Source organism: Pollicipes pollicipes, unplaced genomic scaffold, assembly GCF_011947565.3.
Source record: "Pollicipes pollicipes isolate AB1234 unplaced genomic scaffold, Ppol_2.1 Scaffold_4295;HRSCAF=5057_pilon_pilon_pilon, whole genome shotgun sequence".
NCBI lineage: Eukaryota > Metazoa > Arthropoda > Thecostraca > Pollicipedomorpha > Pollicipedidae > Pollicipes > Pollicipes pollicipes.
In genome coordinates this window covers 27,828,519-27,842,540 of record NW_023596461.1, presented here as the reverse complement: position 1 = coordinate 27,842,540, position 14,022 = coordinate 27,828,519, and the positions used below count along the sequence as shown (strand labels likewise).

At 52.5% G+C, this 14,022-nt stretch overlaps 1 protein-coding gene across 2 annotated transcripts in view; it reads left to right on the top strand.

Annotated features, from left to right (window-relative positions):
• Positions 1–1,072: 1,072 nt before the first annotated feature.
• Positions 1,073–14,022, top strand: part of LOC119096730 (hemocyte protein-glutamine gamma-glutamyltransferase) — a gene marked incomplete at its 3' end in the record, with an annotated part of 35,339 nt that continues 22,389 nt past the window's right edge. The window contains 3 exon segments of one of the 2 annotated variants that reach the window (XM_037219641.1): positions 1,073–1,521; positions 1,903–2,043; positions 4,612–4,760. In XM_037219641.1, the coding sequence (XP_037075536.1) occupies positions 4,652–4,760 (109 nt within the window). 2 annotated transcript variants of the gene reach the window in all.

Genomic DNA, 14,022 nt, shown 5'->3' with positions numbered 1-14,022 from the left:
CAGAAAGAGTGATAACGGAGCCAAACAGCGGTCAGCAAGGAGCGCAGTGTTCCCGAGAGCCCGCCCATGCAATAACACTGACGCAGCTCAGGCGGCACCTCGTCTTGCATAACGAAGGACGATCAAAGGCGCCAGGGTTCACCTCCTAGACGAGACAGCAAACCGTCCAGATGGACTCATGCCAGCTGGTCTCTCCACAATTGTCGGGGGTGTGGGGCACGCCGGCGCCACCCCATGGCGCCAGCAGGGCGGCACGCGACGCGACAGGGCGGCGCGGAGCCGTGTAGATGGCGCCAGCAGCGTGGCACGCGCCGCCCTCCCCGGGCTCTGGTGTTCTCCGTCCTCCGCCCGCCGCAGTCCACCCCCCGCGCCCGTATATATAGTGGTGCCGGCGTCGTAGGTCGGTACTCTTGTGAGCTCGTCTGGTGCGGCTGTGGTGAAAGCTGCTGCGGAGCTGCAGCCGAGCCGAGGAAGCCGAGGAAGATACGTTAGCAAGTGAGCCAATTGGTGGGTTCCTGTGCCTCGCTGGATACATTTTGTGACATGGCTGCGCTCGCGGTTAATTCATCAATGATTTCCATCCTGCCGTTACTAAACCATGCAATATTTTGGCACCGCGGACATTCGACGTGAAATCTTATTAATCTACTAAGTTATTTCGGGCGTGTTTTCGTCGTCCACAGGATGTGAAAGTTATTCGATCGGATGTCCTTTAGCGACATCAATAGAAAGCCTTACAGGGTGTTTTGAAATCTGCCTAAATTAGCGATCGCTCATTGAAAGATGCTTGTCTCAGCAGCTTTGCCGCACCAATGCACCCCACCCAGTCTTCGCCCGTGCTTTGGGTGGGACACGTTGGTCTCCACCCTCCACCCATTAAACACGGACCACTTACCTCGGCCGCACCTTAAGGCGAGGCTCCATCATGTCTGTCTTGACGTTTCGGCTGTACAAAAACATCATGCGAAGTCGACTGTTTGTTCGACCCACCCTGGTTCGATCACGATGCGCATACACAGTCACTCAGCACGCCGTCGCTTTTTAACACGCCCTCCGGCTGTCGTTCCAGCCTCGCTTCTCCCGTTCCGACTACCGCTGCGGCTCGCCGTTGCGGCGCTCGTTCTCTCCGGAACTGCCTCCGTTCCCCGGGGACTGCAGTGAGTTTGGCCGCTTCCGTCACCCGTCCCCGGGCTACGGCGACGATTTCCGGCGCTACTCCGGCCCGCGCTACGACGACTGCTACCCGTTCTCGGCCCGTGACTGCTCGCCGCCGCGCTACGGGGACTACGGCTCGCGCTACGGCAGCTACGGTCCTCGGTTCGGCGACTACGGCTCGCGCTACCGCGACTACACTCACCGCTACCGCGAGTGCTCGCCGCGCCGCGCCGGCGACTACGAGGACTTCTACTGCCGGGACAACGAGGAGTTCGGACGGTTCTCGGAGCGTCGCTCCCGAGGACTGAGCCGGGACCGGTCCCGCTTTAACCGCTCGATCGCCGTCGATACGCTCTCGCCCGGCCGGTGAGAAGGGCGCGATACGGGCCCGCCCTGATGCTGATCGCTGTGACGGGGCGCTGGGGCGCTCTGCTGGCCTCCCGCTCCGCCAAAGGAGCGAGCAGGGTGGAGCAGCCGGCTAGCCTGACCAGGCTTGTGTGGGTTGGCATCACGCTACGGACTGCTGTCTAGATATAGCCAACGGGACGGCTGAGTGTCATGGTGTCGCATATATCTGCTGGCACCTCACCAGCCACGTCACGCGAACACAGGCCACGCTTAGAACTGGAGTACTCCATAATGTTGTGAAAGCTGCTCCCTCGTATCATTCCGTACGGTTTATTTAGGTTTCGGGAATGGTAGCGTGCATGGCGTTGAGTGTTGTCATAACGTCATGCTGCGCCGCAGGTGTGCCGAGTACTCTCCGAGTCGGTACGCTGAGGAGTACCGCCGCCAGCGCCGCGTGCGTCACCGCTCCCTCTCGCCGGTGCCGTACTACGGCTACTCCGCCCTCGACCGCTCTCCTGAGGAGCTGCAGGTTACCGTGCGGTAAGGAGGGCATCCCTGGTCCCGGTCCTCGTAAGGAGGGCATCCCTGGTCCCGGTCCTCGTAAGGAGGGCATCCCTGGTCCCTGGTCCTCGTAAGGAGGGCATCCCTGGTCCCGGTCCTCGTAAGGAGGGCATCCCTGGTCCCGGTCCTCGTAAGGAGGGCATCCCTGGTCCCGGCCCTCGTAAGGAGGGCATCCCTGGTCTCGTAAGGAGGGCATCCCTGGTCCCGGTCCTCGTAAGGAGGGCATCCCTGGTCCCGGCCCTCGTAAGGAGGGCATCCCTGCTCTCGGTCCTCGTAAGGAGGGCATCCCTGGTCTCGGTCCTCGTAAGGAGAGCATCTCTGGTCTCGTCACGACGGGTGCGTCCCACGCCCATTAAATATCCGCGCTAACCTGAACGGCACCCAGCTGGGCAGAACCGCGTTAAGTTGGATGTAACGTTTCATTTTTATTTGTATTGCGTGACTGCCCCTCGGCGGGACATAACGTCACTATGACTTCCCTTTGCGGGACATAACGTCACTATGACTGCCCCTCGGCGGGACATAACGTAAACTATGATGCCCCTCGGGGACATAACGTCACTATGACTTCCTTTGGCGGGCATAACGTAACTAGACTGCCCTCGGTTGGGACATAACGTCACTATGACTGCCGCCCGGCGGGGCATAACGTCACTATGACTTCCCTTTGGCGGGACATAACGTAAAGATGACTGCCCCTCGGTGGGACATAACGTCACTATGACTGCCGCCCGGCGGGGCATAACGTCACTATGACTTCCCTTTGGCGGGACATAACGTCACTATGACTGCCGCTCGGCGGGGCATAACGTCACTATGACTTCCCTTTGGCGGGACATAACGTAACTATGACTGCCCCTCGGTGGGACATAACGTCACTATGACTGCCGCCCGGCGGGGCATAACGTCACTATGACTTCCCTTTGGCGGGACATAACGTAACTATGACTGCCCCTCGGTGGGACATAACGTCACTATGACTGCCGCCCGGCGGGGCATAACGTCACTATGACTTCCCTTTGGCGGGACATAACGTAACTATGACTGCCCCTCGGCGGGACATAACGTAACTATGACTGCCCCTCGGCGGGACATAACGTCACTATGACTTCCCTTTGGCGGGACATAACGTAACTATGACTGCCCCTCGGCGGGACATAACGTAACTATGACTGCCCCTCGGCGGGACATAACGTCACTATGACTGCCGCCCGGCGGGGCATAACGTAACTACGACTGCCCCTTTGGCGGGACATAACGTAACTATGACTGCCCCTCGGCGAGACATAACGTCACTGTTCCTCGCTGATGTTTGATGCACCGTGGACTTTTCGTCAATGAAATGGCGTCGTTAAAAGCAGCCGAGCGCTACCCGCGTTTCCCTGTGTTCGTTTGGTGTCCATTTGACCTCTATTTGCTTCGCCAACGCCATCTGATGTATATTAGCTCACCCCAGGATCCCAATCACACCACCTGAACCCGCTCTTCACCTAAAAAAATAGCCGAACACGACAGATTCTCGATTTCCGTGTGTTCTTGTGCTATCCAGTTGACCTCTATATGCTTCGGCGAACTGTCATCTGGTGTATCTCAACTCACGTCTGAATCCCAATCACACTACCTGAACCCTTCCGTTCATGACCAGACGTATCTTCACACTAGAAATCTGTCAGAATAGCAAGCCTCCTGGAGTGGCCGGCCTTGTCAAACAAGTTTTTTATAGCCCTGCTAACCCTGGCATTATGAGACAGGGAACCGATTTAGTGCTAAATCAGACATGCATGAAGAAGGATAAGCAGGTTCGGAACCCACGGTTTGACGTCAATGCTAATCAATACATGTGACAAACAATAGCATAGGTAAGATTTTACGACGAGGATATGTTTTGTTTCACCACCATATAGCTATTTGCTTTTGACGCTTTGGTCACTTTGAGTGCACATCGTCTGCAAGACAGAACCCCGGCGGCTAGCAGCGCTCGTACCGCCTGAGTGCTGGGTGGGCGTAGGGAAACTAGAATAATTTCGCTGGCACGATTTGCTTCCATGACACCAAATTTGTGAACGGAAGATAAGCATTGGTACTTAACGATGAAACAAAACTCTTCCGGACGCAACCTGTCGGCTTGTTTGGTTGACCTGACGATAAACGATCTGGTTCTCCCTGTGTCTTTCCTATTTTCTGTACATTTCAGGCTTGGTACGAACTTAGGTCCCCGTTTAATAAAGCTAGCGTGAAGACGTAGGTAGGGGTCATTGTAGCATGGATGTGCCAAAGGCTCTGGTGCAGGGGGTGCTGTAATGGCCTCGACTTGTCCGCCAGGTCGGGCCTCCAACGGGTTCAAGTTCACGGATCCGTGAAAGGTTGGCAGGTATGGGTGCACTACAGACGTTAAAAATGATCTCTCGATTAACCTTCCGATCCGCCAATACCCCGGGACGTCGTGCCCATTACTGGGTGAGGGGTCGATGAAGGGCTTCCTTCATGACCTGGCTGAGGTCCTTGCCCCTGTGTGTCGTGCTGTGACGTCCCACCTCTGCGCCGCAGGGCTCGGTCGGCTACTCCGTCAGGCCGCCGTTCCGGCATCATGTCTCGGTCCAGGATGGGCTCGGAGCACGCCGCTTACGTGGCCGACATGACGTCCCGCTACCGGCGCGACAACGAGCGGCGCCGCGAGTTCTCCGCCGAGTCCGACAGTGAGTGGCCCAGCCAACGGCGGCTGCGCGAGCCCCCAGCGCACAGGATGGGTCGACTGCCCCGGCGCGCTAGGGGGGGGGGGGGGGGGAGGGAGGGAAAGGTCCCGGCGCAGTGAATATGCTGGAGGCCCCGCGCAGCGGGTGAGCCAGAGGCCCCGGTGCATTGGGAGGGGGGGGAAGGCCCCGACGCAGTGAATATGCTGGAGGCCCGGCGCAGTGAGTGTGGCGGAGGTCCCGGCGCGGTGGGCGCGCTGGAAGCCCCGGCTTTCCCGTCCCGCCAGGGCCTCCAGCACATGATGATGCGGGGCGGGGAGTTGAGAATGCGCACCTTCTCGCTCGTCAGCGTAACGTGGAGTGCGAGATGCAGCCAGGTGATAATCAGAAAGATGCGGGTTCTATTACAGAATAACAGAGACGTTAAAGGCTTACAGGCACATGCGCACTAGGTGTTATGGCGATGGACTGAAGCTGCGAATCACTCACTATTAGCGAAGTGTAGGCGACATCGGTAACGCGGGATCACAATGGCTTGCCTTGCTGGACTTCATTGTGCTAATCTGTTTTGTTGGCTAGCGCATAATTAATCCCCCTCTCATGACCTCCGATACAGCGAACAGAAGGCAAACACGGTGAAATGGCGGGCGCGATGTAAAAAAGTAAAGCAATTTATTCTACCAGGTAACTATTCTGATATTCCAGATCACTACGCTGCCTATGATTATTCTGATGATGGTGAGCAGAAAGCAATATCTGGGTAGCCCCTAATGATAGACTGCATGTATCAGCACAAAATACAGACACCCGTACATCAGGCGTGCCGCGCAGCAGGCCAGTTATTCCATTACACATTTGCTGCAAATCGGTCCCTTAATGCGCCTCGTTATCAGCGCTCCCCAGTGATTCATCTCGCGCTGATGAGCCCTACCAGAACACCAGAAGTCGGGATTATTTTCTCAAGCCGAGAAGAATGAACCGTCTAGATATTTACGGCGAACCCTTTGCTTTGACAGACTTTAGGACCTCCCAGCGTCCGGTATCCATGAACTATGAGAGCCTCAGCGTCAGAGGTAACCATGGCGACCGGGCTGCAGCGACGTGAGGTCTCGCTGGTCTGCACAATGGAATGTTGCGCTGAAAGGCTCCGCACCGCTTGCTGTATCGGTTGTAATGGGATCTAGTAATCAAATCACATAGCTGTTTGGTGACAGGCACAAGCACGGTGGTTTCGGGCATGATATGGCATATACACGCGCAGTCGGCATGCAACTCACAACTTCGCAAAAGCATTTCTTTTGAGGCCCGCTACTGGCAGTTTTATATACTAACCGATTGGTCGTCATTTAAAGTCAGCCAATTTGTCGCTGAGGGTTGATGATCGAGTTTGCGAATGCGTTCTCTTCAACGAAGCGCCTGTCACGCTTCCAGCCCGTTTCGCTCGCCCTGCTAGGTCAGTCTCCAGAAACGCACTGAAAGTCTCGACGGCCAGCCTTCACGTGGCTGTGACCGCGTAGTTCCATCAACATGTAGTTGCACCGCGCACAAACTGGCATCAATAAGGGGTGTCCCTCGTTGATGCATTTTAAATGCATATGGTTTGGTAAAAGCTCTACCATTGACATGAAATGAATACTGCAGTTCGCCGTCAAATGCTGGTACGAGAATCTCAAGGTCTGCTTTCCTTTCCATGGTTTTAGTGTTGCACCACTTGATTTAAATTTTGAAAAGTAAAGCTATCATACGCTTGTGATATCTGTGAGCCCGCGGTACGTAAAGCAAGAGATCTACACAACCATCTACACTGCATATAACCACACGAAATATATTTACGTAGATATCTTACGTAGATATCTTACGCAAAGTAGGATATCTACACAACCACGCCTCGCCATTGCAACTCCGAATCCTCAGACATTCCCCAACGGCGGTCATGAAATAGGCTAACATTCCCTTTAATGCACTGCGCGTTGCACCACTTCATAGAGTTGCTGAAAGGGTAAGCTACCACGCACATGCGTTATACGTGGGCCAGTGGTATACTCTTTTCTATACGAAACGTAAGACATTTACATAAAACAGGGTGCGCCAGTTCGAGCCACACTCCTAGACCTTCTCCTCAGCTAGTTACTCCAATGGAACCCTTAATTCGTACAACCACCAAGTTCGTCACCTTCCTATCCGGGCCGCTGCAAACGGATGCTACCTCACCCATTTCCCCACGGGGCGGGTTGAGCGATGACAGCCGCTTCTGACGGTTCTAACGGTCTGACGGGCCGCCGCTGACAGACGGTTCTGTCTTGCAGACGATGTGCACTCCAAGAGACGAGAAACGAGTCTGACCCGCCAGACGGAGACGGTGACTGACGACCGCCAGATGACCTCTGACATGACCCCGAGGCGCGTGTCACGCTTCCTGCGCTGGTGTTAGAGGCCGAGCGATCCCGTCGGCCCTTCGAGCCGGTCCAGCGAGCTGTCAGGCTCTGGCGCGGGACTAAATTGGAGCACGGAAGCAGTACAAAAGGCACCAGTTGTGGCACAGGTCTCAAGGGTTAGAGTTAGGGTGAGGATGGGCTATGTAGAATAAATTGCCTTGCTTGTGAGGCAATGTAGTGTGTTTAGCTAAAGGTTATGGGAAAATGTGTTCTTTGATAGGTTAAGTCTGTGACGGTCTTCATTCTAAGCTGAAATGCACACCGATCTGAACTGAGTGATATCGATATTGAAGACACTGCATGCCGATGAGACCCAAAATCAGAACAATCCAGTTCTCCCGCTGCTTTGCGATCGAGGGTCTGGCTGCCAAGCTGATTGAGTCAATTCAGAATCGTGATGTCGGCATGTCACCACTGTAATTAGGTGCGTGATCACAGAACCAACCTTGAATGAAACGCCGAGTGGCAGAACAATAAAATACGCACCGCTCCACTTTTTGTGTACCTTCTGCTATTTTGAAAATCTCTGCAGACAGAAATCTCCTCGCAAAATCAGTAATTATGTATGACCATAGCATAGCTTTGTGAACACATAGCTTTGTAAACACTAAGTACGACTACGACGCAAGACCCTGCGACGACAGCTGAACAGTAACGGGCTTCTCCCTTAGACAGCGGGATGAACTTCATTCACCGCGGACTGACGTGTCCAGGCTGACAACGGCGACGTGCAGCAGCTCATGTGACTCCATCAGCACCGCATACATTCAGCCTGTGTAGACCAGCGACGGTGCAATGTCGCGCATCGTGATAGACTTGGACTCCCCTACAGTGGGTGTGACGGGGAGGGGGAACGGGAAGTTACATTCTTTCCGGGATCGAGCCTTACGCATCTGACGTCGCATGGGCATCCAATGGGCACTTGTGGACAACGGAACATGTGACCGTGAACATGATCATATGCCATGTTAGGTCAACCATGTGAAGGCGATTACCGCATTGGCTCTTTGGGCTGTGTTAAGAACTAAAGCCACATCAATGCGGAGCATGCGGTCAGAAATACTTTTATAATTTTGTTGCAAGTTATAATTAATCTAACATGAAGCTAAAATCATCAAGTCTTGGATGGCATTAATATTGAGCCTTGAAATCTGGTCGCAATGGTTAGAGTGGTCCAAGACTGGCTTTTAATGGCTAATGTTAAAACAAGAAAGGTCATATCATGCAAGAAATAAGCGCTATATCTTGCTCTTAAGTAAGAGGTTACCGACAAACCCCAAGAGAGAGAAAACATGAGCCGTCAGAGTGAGCATTTTACCTGTTAACAGGACGTTTAAAAATGTAAACTCAGGTGTCCAAGGTTTCATCACAATGCTCGAGATCATTCATAAACTACTCTGGAAATCCTTCGGGTCTCTGAGCCCTTCCCCTTCCCTCCCCACGCAATGTCAAGGTTTAAAGCCATTGATGTTCACCGCTTCTCCAACATTTGACGCGCAACAGAGCCAATAGCAGTAAAACCATGCACGTAATGTGTATTCACTAAAAGATTATCCTAGAAATCACATTAATGTGTTGTGATTGAAATAATATCGATAGAAGCATTGTGATCACAAAGCTTTGGAAAAGTTTTTCATGAAAATGACACCTATTTTTCAAGTGGTGCTACCGAGATCCGTTTCGCTTCAAACAACCTACTTGTGGCAGGCAAACATATATAGCTCGTTAACGTGCTTTAGATAGTGTGCATTCAGAATTTTCAGCACGCCTATAAAATTTTGCGATGCCTCAGGAAGCCAGAAGACGCAGCGTCAGTAATCATTTTGCAGCAAAAAAAAAAAACACATTACGAGAAATCACGCAGCTGTTAGGACGTTATATACTAGCTCACGTCTATACATGTGACCAGTGTTAACAAAGACGTGGTGCACCAAAGACTGTCAACATTTTGTCCCCTTTCTGTACAGCTTGTTTGCGTTAAATAAAACTGTGGTGATATGAAACCTGTGCTGGGAGCCACCCGAAATTCACATTTGCCTACACAGTAGCCGTAATAGCTCGCGTTGCCTGTGAAAAAGTGTGGTTATTTTGGTCTTAAAGGGTTTGGTTTTAATTTTGAAGTAAAACGACTCAGGACGTATGACGTACAATGCTTCGGTGGAGCGAACATCAACCTGAGTGCAGCCTGTGCAGTCATTTATGGCTGAGCCTGTCTTAAGCCATTGCCAATCCGGAGCGATCACACACCGTCATTTTCTCTATATACAATGCGGAGCGCATTTTGTGCTGATTTGGAGGAGGCGTAACTGATTTGAGAGGGCACCCACCCGCGAGTCCGTGGCATTCCACGTGTGCGGAGCGTCGGTTCGGGTTAAACCTGCTTCCCGGTCGGGAGTTTCATCGTCTCCCGTGGCGGTTGGCGCCAGAGATGTCCACTCGACACATCCACATATTTGAATGCATGTTAATTTCTCCCCTCGCCCTAGTAAACCACGCTGAATTTTGCTAGGTCTGACAACTGTATGACCACCCAACAATGCCGCTACTGTTGTGCACATTGAGCGATGGCGCTTCCAAGCGAAGCCAAGCCGTTCTTTCCACACAACAATGCCCCTTCTGTTGTGCATATTGTCATATATATATATATATATATATATATATATATATATATATATATATATATATGCATATAATATTGTGCAGATTGGCATATCATAGAATACACCTGGCAAATAAATGAAAGATGTGTCTAGGAATTGTGCTAAATTCGTCTGTGCAGAATGCTGCTCACAAATCCCACCATTATCATTCTGATATCTGACCTACACACCCAGACAACCGGCAGGGGCGATGAGGGGAACACAAAAATCGTTCTCACATGAACGGACCACAATTTTCCAGGCGCTTATATTGTTGTGTGTAATTGTTCGAAGGTGCACCATGGAGCTATGATGAGGAGAATCATAATTCATATATAAATCATGAGTCGCAAGATGACGATCTTGGGATCCGGACACGCACTTCCGTAGTCGGGCTCGATCCTGCCGTTCATCCGAATCCTGTGGCCACAGATTATGTGGCTCCGGCAAACCCACCTCTTGACGGGATTGCATCTAAATTGGAAACGGCGGGTGGCAATACTTCTTCGGTAAGCCGTATGCAACCGATTACCTATTTCTGCCACACCCTCCAGAGCGGAGTTCCACTGTAAATAGCTGTCGGTGATTTTGCGCAAACTCCTGCTTGTTGCCTTGTGGCTCAGGCTAAATTATCGATGACAAGTAAGCAACTCTTTTCTGTGTTTATGGCGATTGGTTTGCACCGCCGCACTCGCCGCAATAGCGTTGCGCCGCGCAAACGTTTCCTGTTTTTCGACTCATTTTATCCGATTCTTTTTAGCATTGCATGGTAGCACTTGCTGAATTCAACAAAAGAGTATGTTTTCACTTTCCTGGCCTGTTGGGAACACAGATCTACACTCACTGCCCCTCACCGGGCTCCGGTCTGGTTTACTGTGAGCCGCTGTCGAATTAAACGCGTGCGACTCCAGGCGTGCTTAGCCAGCACACAAGACGTGAGTTTGTTCCTGCTTCAGGCCAGATTGGACACAATAATGTAACTCCAGACCAGCTGTTTGTTTCTCCTCATGTTGACCTCCAGCACCACTTTATCTAATGGTTTTGCCCGTGACTCGGAGCGCACGACACTCATCTACGCGACTCGTGAAGGACGACAGGTACGTAGGTCGATTAACGCGCATTTGTCATTCAGACATTGCTCCAGAATTCCGTAAAATGTGTATGAAACTGGCTTAGCGATTTAAAATGAATGGCTTCAAGGCTACGGTGACAGCTCCCGACCCAGTGAGCTGATTGCGCCCGGTCGCCCGATATGAAACAGTTGGCTCATGGCCTAGCGCCGTGCGTGATCCGCCGATTTCAAATTCGAATTGCGACCGCTTTAGAAAAGATCCCATTGATTTTCGGCAAAAAATGGCGGCACATGCTAAAGCGTTTCAAAGAAAATCGTGGGTGTCATTCATTCTTTATAGCGCATTAGGTTAAAGGCTCAACTAGGTCATTATATGTACCTAATTTAATTTGAATATTAAATTGACCTATGTTTCAGAACAATGCAGGCGTTTAATTTTCTGTTGAACCTTTCTCAAACATTACACTCTGTAAACTGTTTCCACTAAAGCAAGTTGGACAGTTGAGTTCGTGACGTAACTGCGTAATTTCATCTGCTCGTAATTATCTTATCGGCACGCCGTATGGGTCTAAGACTTGTAGAAACCTCACCAGCATTGTCTTGTAGTTAAATGTACTTATTTTGAGTTATGATTGCACATCTGCAACGGGCAACATCGCGTCCGTTCAGAGTGATTCACAACTGCCCCGTCTTGAGGCCGACCACCTTCTGCGACCAAGGACACGCTTAACACCTGCCGTCGTATTCATGCATACTGCTTGCTGAAGTCAGTTTTGGAGATGATGATTCAGGTATTGAAAAGTCGGAAAATTTTTGTCTCACGTCTTTGCGTGGCATAGTACACGCCTTCTTAAACTGTAGCAGAAATTCAACTTATGGCTCGCGGGCTTGCCTCTGGTGCCGGTCGACATTACAGACGCGTGTCAAGGCCCCACGTGACCGGAACCGAGTGCGACCTTGCCATCGACGCCGCCGAGCCCACTGTCAAAGCGCCGGCCCGGACAATGGCGTCTAGCCATATACAGCACGATTGGTATTCCTGCCCGAGTGCGAGGGCGATCGGGGGAGGGGACTGGAACCAGTTCCCGGGCCCCGGTGCAGGCGCGCCGGCGGCGGCCATGTGGCCCGGCCCGTCCCAGCGCGCGGCCACCGGCGCCTGTGTGCAGACGCTCCCGGTGCCGGCCGGAGCCGAGTGTGGGCGCACCGCGACGCTGCGGCAGCGCCGCTGATGGCGTGACGAGCTGGGCCGCGCTCACACTCGGCGGTACCAGCGCTCAGCGGCGCCATGTACCGGTACCGGCGGTACAAGGCCGCCGTGTCCCCATTCACCGACAACGACAAGCGTAAGTTGCCGGCGGCGCAGGCTGCGCGGCCGCCCACGCGCCGCCCGCGCGGACGGGGTGAGGTGCGTTCGGCTCGCTCTCGCAACAGCGTCCGCCGCGGCTCTGGCGTGGTCGTGTGCCTCTCTGGGACGGGCCTGCTGCGGGAGAGCGGGCCGCAGCGTCCGCCGCTGATGCTATTCAGCGCGCTTCGTCCCGATCGTTGTTATGATTTATGGAGACGAGACGCAATTGTATTCAGAAGAATTTGCATGGGCATGCACATCGTTCTGATAGGAGCAGTTTTGTGTGTAATGCTCAAGCATTCCGTGATCCGATAGCTGACCTGAGTCGCAGAAGGCAGTGACCGCGGCCTCAGAATCCCACCTGCCTCTGATCACCAACGCGCGACCTTGACCGGAATGATTTCCGAGGCACCTGTGGGCTTTTCGCTGTACAGCTGCCGTCCATACGTCCCATGAACACTGGTTCTGTTGATACCGACCATCCACATTATTGACATGCATACTGGTGTCGTGATCTCGTGTGTTCCTCACCTGTATACGCCGAGCCGTCCCAGCCAGCTGTGTAAAGCTCATCTGGAGGCGCGCGACAGCGAGCCACGGGAGTAAAAGTAGTCGGGCTTGTAACGTACAAGCGTTATGACGGTCAGAACACGTGGAAACCGACACCCTCCGGAATTTGAACGAAAACGTGCTACGGGTGCTTGCGCAGTACCCCTGCATTTCAGTCAACGAGATATGTTGTCATTGAGTGCGGTCCGGACTGGGAGGTGGGCGCGTATGACATAAATACACCAATAACGACCAGCTGCTCTGCGATCACAAAGCTCTAAATTCATGCAGTGTTTTGTTCAGCGACGCTATTTTGACACCATCCTCTCAAAATGCAGGAAACAACTCAAGGCTATGTGAGCAGCAACTATGACGTTATTTCCATTATGCTGCCGTGGTCAGCGGTGAGAAACCGGTTTTGGTCGACTTCATGCATAAATAATGCATGGAGAGACGGGCACAATGCAGCATCACATTTTTAGGCGGCACATTCTGACTCAACAGGATTAATGTGATTAAAGCAGTTATTTCATCACCAATGTTAGCCATGAGTAGGCTGAGCTGAAGGCAGCACAGATGTTTGCTCTTGGCTGGACGTGCAATTGCCTTCAAGCTGCAGGGATACGAGCCTACGACTGAGCTCCAATCAAGTCCATTGGTCCAAAGTGACTGGTGATTGCCCATGCGCACTAGTGACGTCGAGAATCAACCAAGAATAAACCAGCTACGGAATATCGAACATCGTTGTCACGCGAACTACATAAAACATTCATGAAAGCGGCGTTTCCCTACACAAAACATTAACCACAGCAACAATAGTCAGGACACCAAGGGCGTTGTCTCAACACAAGCGTGGCATTCCTTACTTGAGCCGGCATTCTCTTGAGCTGCCGGCAAAACAAAATGTCTCACGTTTTTCTGGTCTTCTCTTTTCTCAGGTCACGACGCAGCGCATTACCTGACCTAAGGGATTACACCCCACCCAGGTGTCTCAACTGTTGCCCATGCCTGACCTGACATTTAACCTTACTCTAATGGACACCTCCCAGGTGCCATATGTGCCTCTCCTAAGCTTAGCTCTGACGTGACCGTTACATTCCCAATATGACCCGCGACATACCTCCAGCCGGTAGCTCCCAGCTGCCGCATGTTTAGCCCCTGACCTGCCTTCTCAGCTCTCTCCATGCAGTGGCTTCCTTGTGCCGCTCGAGGAAGCCCTTAAACTGGC